The 19,318-nt window shown below is 35.9% G+C and overlaps 1 protein-coding gene across 1 annotated transcript in view; it reads right to left on the minus strand.

Moving 5' to 3' along the window:
* Nucleotides 1-1,021: 1,021 nt before the first annotated feature.
* The window catches only part of LOC125678211 (guanylate cyclase 2G-like), a 50,832-nt gene continuing 32,535 nt past the window's right edge, over nucleotides 1,022-19,318 (minus strand). The window contains exons 2-3 of the mRNA XM_048916462.2: nucleotides 5,059-7,660; nucleotides 1,022-3,666 (exon numbers count right to left, since the gene is read on the minus strand). Coding sequence (XP_048772419.1) covers nucleotides 3,349-3,666; nucleotides 5,059-7,660 — 2,920 coding nt within the window. The 3' untranslated portion in view covers nucleotides 1,022-3,348. The remainder of the gene's footprint in view (nucleotides 3,667-5,058; nucleotides 7,661-19,318) is intronic.

A 19,318-nucleotide genomic window follows, 5' to 3' on the forward strand; every position in this document is an offset into this window, starting at 1 on the left:
TTTCATAATTTGTTTTCTTTGGTTCCTGCAAAATATAGAAGGTTTAGTTACCGTGAGCTAGATCTGCCTGGAATGCAGATTTTATGAAAGAGGTGAGGTTGTGAGAATCTATCCACCACCATCATACAAATGAAAGGTGAAGATAACGAATAGTGATCAATCGCACAACTCCCACAAGGAATACAAAATAGAGAGTTGGGCAAACACCGACTCCTGGACATACCAGAGGTGGCGAGTGTGTCGTAATGAAAAGGTATGAATCGTACTGGAACAATCAACATTGTACAAACGCCGATATTAAACGCTAGGTGCTGTCATCTTACCGGCAAATTTCGCTTTACCGTACCGAGTCGCCGATATGAGTTTGGCGGATTAATGCTGTGTCTGGTGCACTACGGTTTGCACAGTACCAATACGAATACGATTTTGAAATTTTCAGCGACGAACTGCAGAAAAAATTAAACGGATTTTGATTTTTCATGCAATGATCGCAAACCTTATGATTCCACGTGGATCATCCTCTGATTTCTGGCCGAGCCTACACACCATTAAACCACATTGCAAACGGCATAAATGACAGTGGCGGATCAAAGGTTTCTGAAAGGGGGACATATGTAAAAGTCAAGTATTAGCCAAAATATATTTTGGGTCCCAAATCTTTAATTTTACTCTCATTATGTCTCACCCCCTCTTAATGCGCCACTGGGTGAGAACGGAATATTAAATGTAAGTTTGAAAAATTGTATAGGTTTTTTTCTTTACATATTTTACAATTTCTGTTTCGTTTTGCTAACAAAATGTTTACATGTGACGAGAGTTTCCGGGTTAAAGTTACATAAACCAGATTATTTCCTAAATTAAATGTTGATACAATAGGATAGGCAACTATGTTTTACACTCCGTTTTAATTCCAGAAAGTGTAAAATTACATATATAGAATCGTGAGTTCATTGATGTCCATAACAAGCACATTCTATACTCTACATCCCGATTTCTAAAAAACAAAGAGAAAACAGGGTATCCTAAAACGTGTAGGTTTATTCATAACTGTAACATTATGCGTTTTCTTTGTTTATGAATTAGAATTTGACATAAACAAACAATTCATAACAGCAAAATATACTAATGTGCATAAAGACGAACATCTTTGAATGGTTGATATCATCATAAGATGTTTTGATGTGATAGTCCGAAACTAATCCAGAATTATGCACAGGCGGTGCAGATTCATGGACATGACTCCCGTGAAAGAGGGAACGACGAACAGTTAATCAAAGCGATCAAATCTTATATGAATTGTCGGATGATAAGATTTTAAAAAGATAAAACGTAGCTAAATAAGAAAATACAATAAGTAACAATTCAATATTTTGGAAATCATGATACAGAAATTACTATGGATTTATTTTAAGCATTCTGGACGAAAATGGTATAATCCCATCAAAGTCTATTTTAATATCAATATCCCTTATATATTATGATTAAGTCTAAGTAATCCTGGAATTATAAGGGAAGATACTGAAAAAAATTTAACATTAAATAATTTCTATGTGAAAATTGAAGATTAGACTTCATATCAACAATCAGTTTCATAAGTTTTTAGTTAACAACGTATCCCAATTTCAACCTGTCTTGACAAATGCATGAAAAGAAATTAAACTTGGAGATGGACTTTTCCAAAAGATGATCTTTGAAGAAGAAAAAAAAATACTCGTATTTGCTGCAAAGGAGTACCATTTTGTAGAAAGTATAGAACTATCAAATGTTCTGAAAGTGCAATCAGAGCATAGAATATTTTAAGCATTGTAAAAAAAAAAAAAAAAAAAAAAAAAAAAAAAAAAACCGGGGGTGGGGGTGGAAGTGGTGGTGATGATGATAGGTACACAAATATCTAAATGTTATTAACAATATCGAGATAAGTAAGATTTTCTTAAATGAGAAATAAGTTTATAATTATTGTCTTAGAATATCAGAATTTGCTGTTAAAATAACATAACAGTAGATGTGAACATTTGCTATCATCATGTCATGCATGTTTCATCCAATGTAGTATTTTTTAAAATTATTTCTAAATAAATGCATAGCGAGACAAAAAAAGAAAATGATGGAGAAAAATAAATAAGAATTGCATTGAATATAGTCGTTAAAAGTTTACTGTATAGTCTTATTGAATATGATTGGGAAAAAAGATTATCAGTTGTATCAATAATAAAGTACACCGCCACGGCACATGATACGCCCGTCACATATTGTTAACAGTATAGATTGTACCCATTAAAACATTTTTTTAATTATCACCTTAATTAAATGTCACAGTGACCTTAAAGTAGGATGCGACACACCTTCTACCTAAGATGCATTAGTTGACCAATTTTGGTGATTCTAGGTCTAATAGTTTTCAAGTTATGAGCCAGACAAGTTTTTGCCATATATGGCCATATCTTCTTAATGAAAAGTCACAGTGACCTGGTTTTAATGTGCGACACACCTTCTACCCAAGATGTATCTACAGACAAAGTTTGATGATTCTAGGCCTTGTAGTATTTAAGTTACGGGTCGGACACGAAAAAGCTAACAGACGGACGGACAGACGGATATCTTCTTAATGAAAAGTCACAGTGACCTGGTTTTAATGTGCGACACACCTTCTACCCAAGATGTATCTACAGACAAAGTTTGATGATTCTAGGCCTTGTAGTATTTAAGTTACGGGTCGGATACGAAAAAGCTAACAGACGGACGGACATGAACGCCATACCATAATACGTCCCGTCTTAAGACGGGCGTATAAAAATTAAAAATCTATAATGAGTAATGCACTCAATCAAAAGCAAGCGGACTCTTCCGAAGCGTAAAAGCTAAGTATCAAATTCCGTAACATTAAGACAACATCTATTCTCGTTAATGAAGGGTTCGTTGTTTAACGAAATCATTCCAAATAATATACTGGGAAAACAATGATTTTAAGTCAAGGCAACGGAGAGTAGTTGTCTCAATTGTTGTACATTCCTGAACCACTCTTTCAATAAACCGATAAACCCTATTTCTAATCAATATATCTCGCTTACATTTATATTTCAAACATACTATCAATTTTTTCGTAAACATACGGAAGAAATTACCCCTTTTTAAATATGCTTTGAATAGTAATTTCAATTTTGAATAATAATTAAGCAAGTCTATATCATTATTGTTTTATGAAATGTTAAATGAATGTGTTCATTTGAAAATCATTTCACACCAAATATTAATCATTAGTCATTATAGGAATTTACTAACATTGACATTATATTGATGCAGACGTGATATATGGTTTTTCAACATCCAACGTGTTCGCGTAACTCGTCCTCATCTTTCATGCACATCTACGGAATCTTCTATGACGTCAGGCAAAGCGTCACTCCGCTGTTTCGCAATTCTTCGTTTCGGATACAAGTTTTTCGGCTTGCCGTTGCTCATTTTAAGGCCCCCGTTTTCAAAATGCTGAGGTCGAATCTCGTTGACATATTTAACTTTCTCTGCCGCAGCTGGGGGGATCTCTACTGGGGATAGAGTGAAGTGATTTGAGGGTGAAAACGCTTTTTCATCCTTCTTGTCTGGTAGAGTGAGGTTTGGCGCGAATTTATTTGTACGACCAGTGAGCCAACAAGTCGCGTATTCAGTGCCCTGCAAAAGAAAAACGTGGACTTTAATTACGGGTTACAATACAGAATTGTTAATAATAATTGATACTCTATACTCATATTTTGTAACATTTTCCTAACTTTTGCCTCAATAATTGTATACATTTTTCACAGTGCAGCGAGTGTTATTTCCCCCTGAATTCAGGGGCATACAACACGTTACGGTCCTCCATTCATTGCGTTATTATACAATATAAGGAATAGATAATTTACTATTTCTGATTGTAATTATATCAGGATATTTGTAAGAATTAAGTGTAATTAGACAATAATACGACTGTACAATAATTTTAGTCATTAATTATTTATGGGTCCCTTGTGTGACTCTTCGCAGTAAAAATCAGGGTAAGGATGTCTTTAGTATATCAGAAATTTTTATTTATACATGTATATACATAATTTTTTATCAATATTTTCGATGACCAGAAATTACAAGTGCAACTAACGCATGTATTTATTGATTTGTAATCATTTCACACTGCGGACAAAAATATGTACATCAGGTGTCAATGAACGGAACATGTTAAGTATATCGAATCCGTATTTCTAATGTAATCTTCCTGTCAAAATCTGTTTACTCGCGTGTGATTCAATCTTTTGAAACTTAACATCTGTGTAAATCAACTCACACAAATGTTAACATATAATAAATAATTATCAAGCACATACATGTAGCAATAGAGCTTGAAGGTTGTAGGGGTTGTTGTCCCTTTCCCCCGACAACAATCTTTTTCTGTTATCATTACATGCAAAGTTGGTTATGTTTTTAAAAACAAGATAGTATAAGATTGTATCCGAATTTTAGAATTTAAGAAGCTAATGAATCACACCCCCCCCCCATTCCCCCAAGATTTAGGATTTAGAGCTTTATGTTTTGATATAATATTTGTTTTTGATTGTAGCGAACTTTTCAAACAATTTCTTAGTCAACTTCTCAGGCTGCCCCCCCCCCCCCCCCCTTGAAAAGCGATGTTACATGCCTGATTAAATCTTTTAATTTCCAGGTGTCTGTTAATTTGTTTCACAGATTACTCCTGAAATTCCTGGTACTAATTGTATCATAACATGGACAGAATTAAGCATAAAATACTGCTAAAATCCCCTTTCCCGATCCCTTTCATTTGACGAAATGTACGCACATAAGTGTTCTCTATAAAATCGAAGAAATTAAACCTTCTTATTACTAGAGATGTGATACAATCTGTTCAAACTCAGCTGATAATAATAAAGACCGTGGAACCGCAAGCTGTACTACATGTATAACCTGTCTCTTTATACTCTATCATCCGAAACTTAGAACCGCATTGGCAGTCCCCAACTTCCGGTGTAAGGGCAGTAACAGCAAAACTGTAGGCAATTGAAGTAGTAGCCATACCTTTACAATGAGCAACCCTGATCTTTCGATGGAAAAATTATTTTGTGATATGATCATATTTCTCATTTCCAGTGTAATGTGAATTTTGGACGGGTCACATGATCTGGATAGGCTACGAACTATTTCCGGTAAGTCACTGAGTAACACAAATTGAGGGGTGTCTGTCTCCACTATTCCGCTAGCGGTAGATCCCACATGTGCTCCAATACTTAACTGAAGCATTCGTAGATCATCTGGCGTACAGTTTGAATCCTCCAGATGTTCCCTGCACAAAAAATCTACACACATATGCGCTGTTTTATTGGCAATTTCGTTAACGTTTTCGGTGGTGTCACCAATACCAAGCACTATGGTGAACGAGGTCCCGGTCGAACAGTATCTGAATGCTGAATACTTGTCCACCAGAAGATCTATGTATGAACAGAGACTACTTAGTTTGTTCAGTTTTTCTGTCGGGTTTAGATCTTTGTATTCATCTTCTCTACTCATCACCTCTAAGCAGACCACACCGAGTGTTTTAACGTCTTTCTGATCCAGAGACTCGCCATTTGATAGGACATTAGCAATTTGACTGGGGATAATACTTGCCATCATGGTGTCGAATTGCTTCTTGGAGTTCTCTAGTTCCGTTGTTTTCTCTTCAACACATTCTTCGAGATGCTGTGTATATTCTTCCATAGACTGAATAACACTATCCATCACTGTTTTTCTCAAAGGGTTGTTTCTCTTGAGTAGTTTCAATATTTGTTCGAAGGATGGTCGACTGCTTGGATTATCCGTCCAGGCTATCTCCATCACTTGCCTAATTGACACTGGTATGTCTAACTGAATTTTTGGTCGAAGGTTGCTTGTGCATATTCCGTGAAGGATTTCGTCTACTGCGGACGTTCCTAGATGTTCACTATATGGTTCCTCTTGACTGTAAATTTCTTGTAAAAGAATTGCAAAACTGTAAACATCTGATTGTGGTGTATGAAAGCATCTGTAATTCGCTCTGAGTATTTCAGGCGCCACCCAAAAGTCTTTGCATGTTATATTTTGCTTCGTTAATGTGTAGCTGTAGATGTCTTCCGTCAAATAAGCGGCATTTTCTTTCCCATTTTCCAAGGTGAGTAGTCGTAGAAATTCCCAGTCGCCCACTTTTACAGTCCATTTATTATCAACAAAACAAACGTTTGCCTTGAGATTCCCATGAACAAAATGTTGCGCATGTAGAAATAACATTCCACTGCAAATATCAAGGGCTAAAGCAAGCTTGTAATCATTCGTCATAGTAATTCTATTGTCTTGTAATAAATCGGCTAAAGAACCTTTGCGACAGAATTCTCCAATGACATATTTTTCATTGTCTATAGATGTTATACCGAAAAACCTGACAATATTTGGATGAGATATTTTGTTTCTGATCTTAAGCATCTCTTGCTTCATTGGTTTTGTCAGATTTTTCAGTTTTTTCAATTCTAATAACCTCACTCCAATGTCATAGCCGTTCCATTTACCAGGCCACTGCAATACTTTTTCAATAAGATGATCAAGTTCGTCTTTCCCCATTGAGTTCTGTGCAGATTGCAGCGACCTAGCGGAACGAGCGAAGATTGAAGAAGCCCTTGAAGAAGAGTTGTTTCGCGCGTCTTGATAGAACACTATATCTTCAATGGGAATAAACCAATCATTACTATTAATCATTTTCCAGTATTTAATCCTTTGATACAATATATATCCTCCAAGTGCACCAACAACCAACACAGACAACGGCACAGCAACGGCAACAGCTGTGATCCAAGAATTGTCAACAACTTTCCCCTCGTTTTCAATGTCGGCTAAAACTTGTTGCCAGACGTTCTGTCCGTTGCACTGAACATGTTGAAGAACATCCCTCCGCACGCGCTGAACAAGATCTGAACTAAGCGGTGCAAACCCAAGTATTTCACATTCATGTCGTGGAGCGGATTCCGTCATTGCCCAATATATATATCGTATGAGTTCTTTGGATGCCACGCAATCTGTCATGTTTGTCTTGTAAATTATAAAATGCGTGAAACCAGCTATTGAGTATGATCCTGAGTTCTGAGCATGGGTGATAGGAAAATTTAATTCTGTATTCAAAGCAGAGAAATAATCCATAGCCTTTTGAACTGCGGTTGCGGTAGGATACATGTACTCACCAACATCGTTTTGGACAAGCGCCGTGTGAACTACCCATTCATGAACATCTGCTACAGATAAATAACCTATCGAATTCTCAAATGATAAAAGTAATCCATTCATGCCATCTGTCTGTACTGCATAATACGATATCACATTTGGATCCCAACGGTAAGGATGTCCAGATGTATTTAACCCTTCTGAAAAATAACCATAGGTTAAATTCCATTGCTCATCTACCTCTGCTAAAGCATGCGTAAAGAGATCTGTAGAGCCAGATTTGTCGGCTCTTGCTAGGACAATAATTTTTGCATCTGGAAGAGTGCAGTTTGGGTTGTTTTCTTTGAATATACTATGGTTCCAGTGGGTGTAAGTGCCATTGTAGATCCCCACAATCTGTGCTAGAGACAGTCGTAACTGCTGTTCCAGCTGCATATTGTACCCAACCGCAATAGCCCTGCAAGCAGAGTGATCAATGTAATAGAGCAGATGCGTTTAATATGTGTTTAAACAATATTTATATAGTCAATTAATTCAATTTTGGGACATGTTATGCGATATAACCTGGTTTGGGCCAGTACGATTTATAATCCGCGAAGCTAGGTTATATCGCATAATATGCCCAAATATTAAATTGGATCCTTATGAATTAATGCAAAAAGACAAGAGTACAAGGCTTCATTTATCAAAGCTGTATGATCCGATGTTCATGTATTATTGTTGTCCCCCAATTATATGCTTGAAAACATTTGCATGTAAAAGAAAACAGTTAGAAGATTGTATAGTGCGGTACGCATAAATTATACATTGTCTGTTAGGCGTCTATAAATAACTCCACGCGCGTCAGAGGAATCCCAGCATGATGCATTAACTCAGACGCAACTGTCTAATATTAAGGCTGAAAGAGCGTAAAAGAGGTATTTGATGTTTTATTTCTCTTAAACTTATGGGACGGTAATGTTGTAACAAAATACACTGGTTTACACAGAACGAGACTGTCACTTGAGATGGCCGAGTGACGGTTGTTATAGTAAAGACCGATTTGAAATAAAGTAATTCTGGGTAAAACAGGTGAAATAATGTATGACATGTCGTACAGCCTCATAAATACGTACGTGCGATGATTTAACAGCGGTTTTACAAGGTGGAAAAATTGTCGGAATTCGGACCATACTCGTACAGCTTTAAAATGTACATACACAATGATAAATACAAATTACTTGCGCCGCGCAAGGATTCACATAGCAACCATCGACGAAGTGCGAATGTTATGGTGTCCGAATAGGGCCATGTGCAAAAACGTAATAGCGCGTTTCTGAAAACGCACTATCCCGCTAACACACAACACGCCGTCGCATATATTGCATATATGATTAATATTCTTTTTTTTTCAAATGCATGTTATTTATTCGTCGTGATTTTGCTAATATCTAAACATATTTAAAACTTTGATTATCAAAAGCACATTGGATCATAGATACCGCTGCTGAAAAAATGAAACTATAAATCAGTACAATACAAATCTTATTGTTATTCAAATAGTTGTTTTGAATTAAATACAGAAATTATAATATGTAGAAATTTTAATCATCAACATACACTTCGTTCAAACCCTAATTATATCATAATTTACTTACTGAATGTCACAAGTATTCACATTAATAAAGACCACCCCCCCCCCCCTCATCTTTTCTCGGGTTTGGAAAAGACACTTCGGACTGGTTTAGGTTCTTAATATCTTGATCGAATTTGCCTTGAAGCAAATTATCATAATATCTGAGCTCGTATATTTATTTATGAAAAGACATTGATTACATATTTCAAAAAGCACATGTGATGCTCTGAAAATACATGAAAAGTATACGACAATGACAATATCTTTATTATCTGAAACTGATTTACAGTGTAGAGAAATAAACATAATGAACGTAATATAGATGTACATTAAAGTCGTGGGATAAAGGTACATTTTAGAGAGAGAGAGAGAGAGAGAGAGAGAGAGGGAATACAATGTTTTCAGTGGGTGGATTGATTAACCTGGAGAACATACTCTCTCTGAAATGATTTTGATAAATTTACTTAAATTGAGTAATTTACTTCTGTTTTGTGTATTAAAAGGCTGTCTATCTTTTAGGTTGTTAAATGTAGTACATGTAGAATAATGAACAAAAAATACATAAAATTAAATTTGGTGTGTTAAATGTTAACAAAGAAAACAAAACCATACTAGTACATTTCACTTTGCATTTAATGTAATATAAATATGTAATGTCAATATTTAATCATTGTTGAGAAAATTAGATTCAGAAACGTCAACTTATTTATAATAATGATAATAACACGTGAATATAACGAAATACAATTCATCAGAGTCAATTTAGTGTTTTGGTGAATAAATTACATATGCTAGTATATAGCACGTGTATGTATCTAATACACCCTGTTTAAAGTAAATGACGTTGTTCCTAAAACAGCAAACATTGCATCCGAATCACGTGATCTCGTCTTCTGTATTGAACAAGATACCCTAGCCTAGGTCACGCAAGCCGTTTGACTTCCCACTCAAACTTTTGTCTCGTAGAACACTGCATTGACAAACGTGTAGGTGACCTAGACTAAAGATACCCTAGGTAGGTTATTGAGTTCAAACAGGTTTCCAAAATAGAGAGACTCTACTAAAAAATTTGCTAACGTTTTAAAAACTTTTTTAAAATCATCGATATGGGGTACATTTATCGCCATACGAAATTAAAAAAAAGTTTTTTAATAATATACCAGTATAACTTAAATGATTTAACTGTACCAACCATTGTCCTTATATTTTCAGATATTTAAAAGTATGGGCGGGGCCAAAATGCCTATGGCAATTTCAGCTAATGAGGAAACCCCAAGCTTAAACTCTGCGTTATATACCGTTTGTTGCGAATTTATGCGCAGTGTAACATTTAAATCATAAAGGTACATATGTTAATGAGTTGAACCGTGTAAATCTTAATTTGAAACAAGAATATATATATAAATATCGGGGGTCGTTAGCATATAGTTATTTAACTTTTTCCTTTTATAGGATCACAGTTCGTTATCTTAACACCTTTCTTTTCTTTTTTCCCCAAAAGATTGATTGATTGTATACTGAATATTTCACTCATATGAAATTCAAAATTCAATATTTCACTCATCTTTTTTCAAAAGAAAGGCGTGTATTGCAGTGTCTATATCTCTGAAAGATAGTGGCGATAGAAAAAGTTAATGTTGTATGATTTATTAATGTCATACATGTTTATGAATTTCTTTGATTAGAAGCCTGTAATGATTTCATCAGTGATGCGTTTGCGTAAACTTGATCAAACAAATGTTTTTTATCCAATGTAAATCTGTTCCGCAGAATAGGACCATAGGGATCACTTTGGTATTTCTTTTACAAACGGATATCGACAACTCTGCCGCAAGATGATTTAAGGCTAAAGTAAAACGTTTGTTTTTCTTTTGAGATCACGTGATTTCGGTTGGATAAAAGATATCAAAACAAACACGATAATCCAAATGAAATTTGAAAAGTATAATATTCTTGCAGCAATAATCTAAAATTAGTGTTTGACGTCGAAGCAGTGCTTTTAAGGCACACTGAGTGTATTTTTGCACTGATAATTATTCATTCGATTTCGAACCTGTATTGATTGTTACAGGAAAAGACGATTAACGAACTAATACAAAGTATGTTGTGTTCTGTAGACGAGTTTGTTATTCACCTTGCTTAATTTGACTCCTTGAGAAATGCATTCATTTGATTATATGTAAAAAGAATATATCACAATGATGAAAAAAAAAACACCCAAGAATATTGAGAAGTAGATGACGAACAAATCTCAAACTATAACGATAAGGAAGCATTAGAATGAAGGGGGAAATCATTAACTCGTCAAACCTAGAAAAGATCTCCAAATTACGAGAATAGGTCTCAAACTTACGAGAACAGGTCTCAAACTTAAGAGAATAGGTCTCAAATTACGAGAATAGGTCTCAGAAGTACGTGAAAATATCTTGAGGAAAGATCTCAGACTTTTGAGAAAAGATATTGTAATTACGGGATAATATTAGGTTGACATATCAATTTATTACATAAAAATGATAAATAACATTGGGAATGCCAAGACCATGTTTATAACATTATATGATTTGAAAAGGCATATCACACCATCAGACGCAGATATCTCATTAATTGATTTAGCAATGCTAAAGACACACAGAGACTCAACATTAAGTTCGATCTTCTTTTGTAACGAAAAACATAGTACTGTGGAAAACTTATCCCAACTGGAATTTGAAATACTAGATGGGATCTCTACACAGTATAAAAGACATCAATAAGAATAAGTTTCACGGATCGGATAGGTTTTTAACATATACATGTAATATCTCGGTGTTATGTGATTGTAATTGGCAGGAAAAACAACACGAACCGTTAGAACATGTTAACAATATTAGTGTTTGCTTTATGAAAATGTCTTCGCTGTTCCTGTACTAATTTTAACTAATCGGAACGAGTAGGACCCCACGACGGGATTCGACATATTCGTGGCAAATGTGTCACTTAAAGATGCTGCAACATTGAAGCGCATTTATCTTTTACTTCTGATTAACAATCTACACTTGAAAATTAATAATATACTCTTCTCTAATTATTCTCTCAGGTCTTGAAAAGAAAGTCAGAGAGTGGTAATACTTCACCGCCGTAACCAATCGCGCACAGGGGGCGTTGAAGACCATGAAAAGTTAGACGGCGACCCAGAATAGAAAGGGTGACGGAAGTAGTACAAAGGCTCAACTCCGAGTGCCATCCAGGAAGGGACAACTATTGGAATTTATAATACATTTGAAATCTTATTGACAAAGGCAATGATGTAAGGTTTATATTTTGTGAAATTTCAAGTCTTTGATAGAGTCTGACACAAAGGTATTCTTTATAAGTTACAAGCCTATGGCAAGTGAAAGGCGAAGTAACGAACAGTGATCAATCCCGTACAAAAGATTAAATTCTTCAAAAACATGCTTCAGTTTTAGACACATTTAATATCCCAGTCAATATGTCGAATGAACATGAATTGTCGTACCCGGTACCTATAATGGATTCCTAAACTTCATAAAAATCGTTACAAACTAAGATACATTGCTGGATCCAGTACGTGTTCTAACAAGCCTCTATCTTTGCTCCTCACGAACATATTAACAGCTGTGAAGGAGAAACTTCAAACATACTGTGCCATTACATATGCTAGAAGTGGTGTAAATCAAAAGTGGATTCTAAAAAATTCTGAAGAACGTTTAGTTAAACTTAAAATCGCAAAGTTTTGCTCAAATCAACACCATCAAAACGTATAACTTTTCAACACTACACAACCATTCCTCACGATAAAATAAAGACTAGATTTTTTGACATCATAGACGTTACTTCTTCAACAAAAATGGAAAACGGAAATATTCATATGAAGTGATAAGTCATCCACAAAATTACTTTGTTAAACACCACTTTGTTAAAGTCCACGCACAAGTACTCTGAAGTTGAAATTAAAAAATATGCTTGAGTTCCTCATTGACAATATGTTCGTAGTCTTTGGTGATCAGGTCCTCCAACAGACTGTTGGAATTCCCATGGACCTGAATTGTGCTTCTTTGTTAGCTGACCTGTTTTTATATTCATATGAAGCAGAATTTATTCAAAAACTTCTACATGAGAAGAAACAATCTATTGCTGTGGCCTTCAATGCGACATTTAGAGATATCTTCGACGTTTTATCTATTGACAATGCTAATTTTCATTCATACATGTATGTCGATTCGATATGTCCCTGTGAACTCGAAATAAAAGACACCACAGACTCATCCACTTCTGCTTCATACTTTGATATTTTATTGAAAATAAATATCAATTACTTTAAACTAACAGCTCAACTTTGTGATAAACGGGATAATTTCAGCTTCTCCATCGTCAGCTTCTCCATTATGACCTGCATATGTGGTGTTTATATCTTTCAACTGATTTGGTACTCAAGAGCTTGTTCTGCGTATGATCAGTTTTTAAATCGAGGCAGGCTACTGACAAATAAGTTTGCAAATTCCATGGTCGTAATGACGATCTAGTTTTGCCAGTACAACCTATCATTGGGTCAAATGCTGTCTGACTTGTTTCAAACTGATTTTTACGTCGTTCCTGGCACACTAATTTTGACAATGGATAACTCCGTTTACCTGATCAAGATATAGGACTCACGGCAGGTGTGACTGGTCGACAGGGGATGCTTACTCCTCTTAGGCACCTGATCCCATCTCTGGTATATCAAGGGGTCCGTGTTTGACCAACTCTCTATTTTTGTATTGCTTATAGGGGTTATGAGATTGATCACTGTTCGTTATCTTCATCTTTCATAAGTAATAGAAAATAAAGAGTCGCCTCAGTGATAAAGGATCAACTGTAAATATATGCGTTCCATACTGTTCCAATGTTTTGGCCTTTGATATCGCTACAAATTCTATGAGAGTCATTTCCTCTTGAATTCGCTGTAGTTGTGAACAGTTCGTGTATGAATCATGATCAATATCATAATAGTGTGTCTATTTTAACGGCTGGGAATCCCGACAAAAATAAAAGGAGAGTGGACATATATAAAATGAATTTCATTTTTGAAAATCCATGAAGAATGTTGACACGAAGCGTCGCAGCTCATACCCTAATGTAGTTTCAAAAATGGCATTTGTTTCTTAAATGAATGATAGTTTAAAACGTGTTTGCGTGATGTATAATAATGTTAAATCAAGATTACGTCGATCTTTGCTCAAACTATGACGTAATGAAATATAATGGATGATTTGCATAATCTCATTATAGACATGTTCTACATACATAAGAAGAGACATTATTTGTCGAAATGCGCATCTGGTGCATCAAAATTGGTATCGTATAAGTTTTACATGTATGAGAGAGAGAGAGAGAGAGAGAGAGAGAGAGAGAGAGAGAGAGACGGTAAACAAACGCTACGGATCCTCTGAGCGAGTCACATTTATAGGTGTTTTTTTTTCTCTGTGGGAATTTTGATCTGATTTTTATTCAAAATATTTACTTTGCAATTAGATTTCTATCTGTTGCCAAATTCCTTCGAATTTTTCGTCATTTGTAATAGATACAAATTATAATATTAAAACATCATATCTGCATATGATAAATACACCTTCTTTACACACGGATTTAGTCTACGAATTACTCAAGATATAGGGTTCACGGCGGGTGTGGTAAGGTCCAAGTTTGCCTAGTCTTAATTTTGTATAATTTATAGGAGTTATGAGATTGATCACTGTTCGTTATCTTCACCTTTTCAAAACTACTGCATGTTCAATAGAAATTGTTGACATCGACCTGTCTTATTACATTGGCAGTGAAGTTGAAATGTGCCTTTATACCGTTGAGATTACAGAAAGCAATTATAATGTTGACATTACATAAATAATTGAAATCTATCTGGAAAAATGTAGAAGGGATCCAATAGCATGCGGAGTATTTCTGAGTTCTGCTGATAGTCGTAATGTCGATCGATCACTTCCGTTGTTTTCAAGTAAAAGAGACAAGTGTTTGATGTTTCAGTTCACTGCGACTGAATTAACGCCGATACAACATGGGGAAAGTATTATATTAATAGATTGTTAGGTTTAGATTTCATTGAGCAAATCCCTCAAATTCAAACGAGCGAGTGTCGTCCCTTGAGCATTTATTCGATACAGATATAATGTATTATTTACGTGTTCGAAATAATTTGAAAGAGTGTTGACTACCAGTCAAAATAAAGCATGCCGTTTTTCATTAAAATGAAAAGCATTTTGCGACAACCATGCCTTTGTGATAAGATAGTCGGTAGAGGGCGTTATCTTGTGAAACTAATATATGCAAGGTGAAGATAACGAACAGTGATCAATCTCATAACTCCTATAAGCAATACAAAATTGATAGTTGGGCAAACACGGACCCCTGGACACACCAGAGGTGGGATCAGGTGCCTAGGAGGAGTAAGCATCCCCTGTTGACCGGTCACACCCGCCGTGAGCCCTATATCCTGATCAGGTAAACAGAGTTATCCGCAGTCAAAATCAGTGTGCCAAGAACGGCTTAACAATCGGTATGAAACACGATATGCATTTTAACTTGCATCCGCATATGCAAACCACAACAAAAAGTAATCATCACCGACATTTAGCATTCTACATTAGCTTTATATCCAACAATTTGGATGTGGTGTCTATGTGGTCCTGTAATGGCAAGATCTTTGTAAAGTCCCTGTCACAAAATGCTGCTCTAAGATCCCGACTACTTGAACGAGCAATAGGGGATTAATATGTCGGTTTGAGTAGGGAAAGCATCCTGATGTTCTTGGCACACTAATTTTGACTACGGATGGCTCCATTTTCCTGATCAGGATATAGGACTCACGGCGGGTGTGACCGGTCGACGGGGGATGCTTACACCTCCTTGGCACCTGATCCCACCTCTGGTGTGTCCAGGGGTCCGTGTTTGTCCTACTCTCTATTTCGTATTGCTTATAGGAGTTATGACATTGATCACTGTTCGTTATCTGCACCTTTCATATGGTCATTAAAATTATGATATGACTAGAGATTGTTTTATGAAAAACAAATGTCTCCCCAGCTCCCCAAATTGGAAGTGCTCCAAATGAAACTTCCTCCCCTTAATGTACTACATCGTAAGGAGGAGAAAACATGAGAAGGAACATGATAAACATTATGAACTCCGATAGGCCACATAGAAATGTTCACAACTACATGTAAAATATGCACATCTGTAAATGGCATTGGAGTATTCTACAAAATTTCAAGTCTGTCGGATAAACCAATACGACGAAAAGCTATCTTAACATCCTCCGCCTCTCTAAGATCCACAATAACTTTTAAGAAAATTATTGGATCCTCCTGTCCCACCAATATGCACATCTATAAATGGCAATGAAACATTGTACAGTTTCAGGTCTATCCGAAAAGCCGTATAGGAGAAGTGTTCACAAGCTATTTTACATCCTCCACCCCTCTTAGATCCATCATAACTTTTAAGAAAATTATTGGATCATCCTGTCCCACCAATATGCACAGCTACAAGTGGCAATGAAGCAATGTACAAAGTTTTAAGTCTATCCGATAGGCTAAGTAGTAGGAGAAGCGTTCACAAGATTTTGTGACAGAGAGACAGGCGGATGGACGGACAGAATGTACAATTCCAATATGTCTCCCCCTGAAAGAGGGGAGACATTGTTAAGATACTATTGAGTACGGTCACTTGATGACCCAGTGCTTCATAGACTCAATAGCGATTGCCTCCAGGTATTATTAAGATCGTTAAGTTTCTACAACGATTCACAAAGGATTCTCAACTGATTATATTGTGACAATCATGCGCCTTACATCGATAGACTCACAATGCACTCATAGCCATCCTGATTGACACCGTATCGTAGCTGATGTATTCTTGAGAGTTCCCTCACAATATTTGCTATGATTTGGTTTTATACACCGTCGTACGACCAATTGGTAACCTCTGCAATAGAGGTCATTTTACTGGTCATAATCTCTCTGTCGTACCCAGTATCACAAGAACCCTGCATGAATACATCGCGGACCGTGTAGTGTCGCTATCTTTAGAGCTAGTGATCTGGAACCAGTTGCACGAAGACGAACTAAGTTTAACTGACAGTTAACGTCTAGTTAACGCCATATGAATAAATGTAAGAGTTAATTGGAAGTTAACTGTCTGTTAAAGTTAATTAACCGTCGTGTGTCATGGTCGCTCTAGTAATTTCAAACCTCCACTACTAATATTTTCACTATCATCGCAAGGATGTCTTACGATGTTCTTAAGATTCTCTCATCAATCTTATATACTATGTAAAAATTCGTTCGGGTATCTTGTGCCAGTCTGGTTACCGCACGGTGGAACTAGTGCCAGTCTGGTTACCGCACGGTGGAACTAGTGCCAGTTTGGATACTGTCACATCTGTGTTCTCTTTCGGGTGTCAAAGAAACTAGAAATCGGACTGAGACAATCTTTCAATTGATAATTACTCATAAATCATCGAAAGAAGAATTATGATCGTATAATCGTCTGAAAGGAAGCATGTGGGTTCTCATTGTGTGGTCTAGCTGCTGTTGCTGAATCACGCCCATTTATTTATGAAATTTAAAGGTTAGTATAAGACCATGACATAGATGTGCCTCAAAGTTATAAGATACGAAGAATTTTCAAAAATTGAAAGGATCCGATGTATATAGGAAGGATCGTTCGGGACCAGAGGATCGTTGACAAAGGCATTACACATTTTCATTTCCATTAAATAAGATCATTACATAGTCCCCGTCTTCTTTCAGCTGGACACTTCATTACTGGTGATGTTAATAAAGTTGAAAATGAAGACCTAAAATGACTTATTTTAAAGGTCCTAAATTCAGAGAACCTCGGCCTTTCAATTGGCAACAGAACGTCATCTCTGTTATGAATTGTGCCAAAGATTATGCCAGACGATGGGCTAAACATAAAAAAGAACTTGATACATTGTATAATTGATAATTAAATATTAATAAGGGTCCGTGTTTGATTGATTCTATATTGTTTAACATCCCTCTCGACAATATTTCACTCGCATGGAGACGTCACCATTGCCAGTAAAGTGCTGCAAAATTTAGGCCTATGATCGGCGCTTATGGCCTTTGAGCAGGTAGGGATCTTTATTTTGCAACACCTGCTGTGACAAGGGACCTCGGTTTTTGCGGTCTCATCAGAAGGAATGCCCCATTTAGTCGCCTCTTACGACAAGCAAGAGGTACTGAGGACCTATTCTAACCCGAATCCACACGGGAGTGATACCTTATGGATTGAAAGTATAAGAGGAATATCAAAATACCGTATTAGACTCTTCAAAGCAAAAGCACGTACCATATATCCTTCTGTGTTTAGTAAACCAGAAGTGGTCAAAGAATAAGATAGTTACATGAGGAACATGTTTTGTTTCCAGCTGACAAAGCTTGTAACAACATTGTCTGTAAGGTTCATTATTACAACTGTATTTCAAACGAATTTGGCATTAATTCCACATTCGGTAATCGTAATTATACTTCAACTGCCCTTTCAAATGATGAAATTCATCAAAATCATGCTTCAGTTTAGACACATTTAATATTCCAGTCAATGGGATGGATGAATACCCGTTCGTTTACTAGATTCCTAAATTTCACATGAACCCTTACAAAGAAAAATACATTGCTGGATCGAGTAAATATTCTACCAAGACTCTATCTTTGCTCCTCACGAAAACAGCTGTGAAGGAGAAACATTAAAGACTAGACTTTTTACATCATAGACAGCTGCTTCTTCAACAAAAATGGAAAAAAGAAATGTTCGTATCTAGTTATCAGTCATCCAAAAATTTACTTTGTTAAACGCCACTCTGATTTCACGCACAAGTACTCTAAAGTTGAAATAAAATATGATGGAATTCCTCATTGACAATATCTTCGTAGTCTTTGGTGATCAGGTTTTCCAACAGTTTGTTGGAATTACCATGGGCACGAATTGTGCTTCTTTGTTAGCTGACCTGTTTTTATATTCATACGAAGCAGAGTTTATTCAAAAGCTTCTAATTAAGAAGAAAAACATCTCTTTATCTGGCCTTCAACTCGACATTTAGAAATATCGACGACGTTTTATCAATTAACAATGCTAATTTTCATTCATACATGTATGTCGATTCGATATATCTCTGTGAACTCGAGATAATTAAAAGACACTATGGAGTCCTCAACATCTGATTCATACTTAGGTATTTTATTGAAAATAGATATTAACGACAAACTAAAAACTCAACTTTATGATTTCAGCTTCTCCATCGTTAACTTCCTATATTTATGTAACAATATTGAATTATCACCAGGATAGTTTATATATATGAACTGATTCGATACGCAAGAGCTTGTTCTGCGTATGATCAGTTTTTAAATTGATGTAGACTACTGACAAACAAGTTGATGTTACAGGGATTTCAGCAGTCTCGTTTAATGTCAGCATTTCGCA

Source organism: Ostrea edulis, chromosome 1 (genome assembly GCF_947568905.1).
Source record: "Ostrea edulis chromosome 1, xbOstEdul1.1, whole genome shotgun sequence".
Classification (NCBI taxonomy): Eukaryota; Metazoa; Mollusca; class Bivalvia; order Ostreida; family Ostreidae; genus Ostrea; species Ostrea edulis.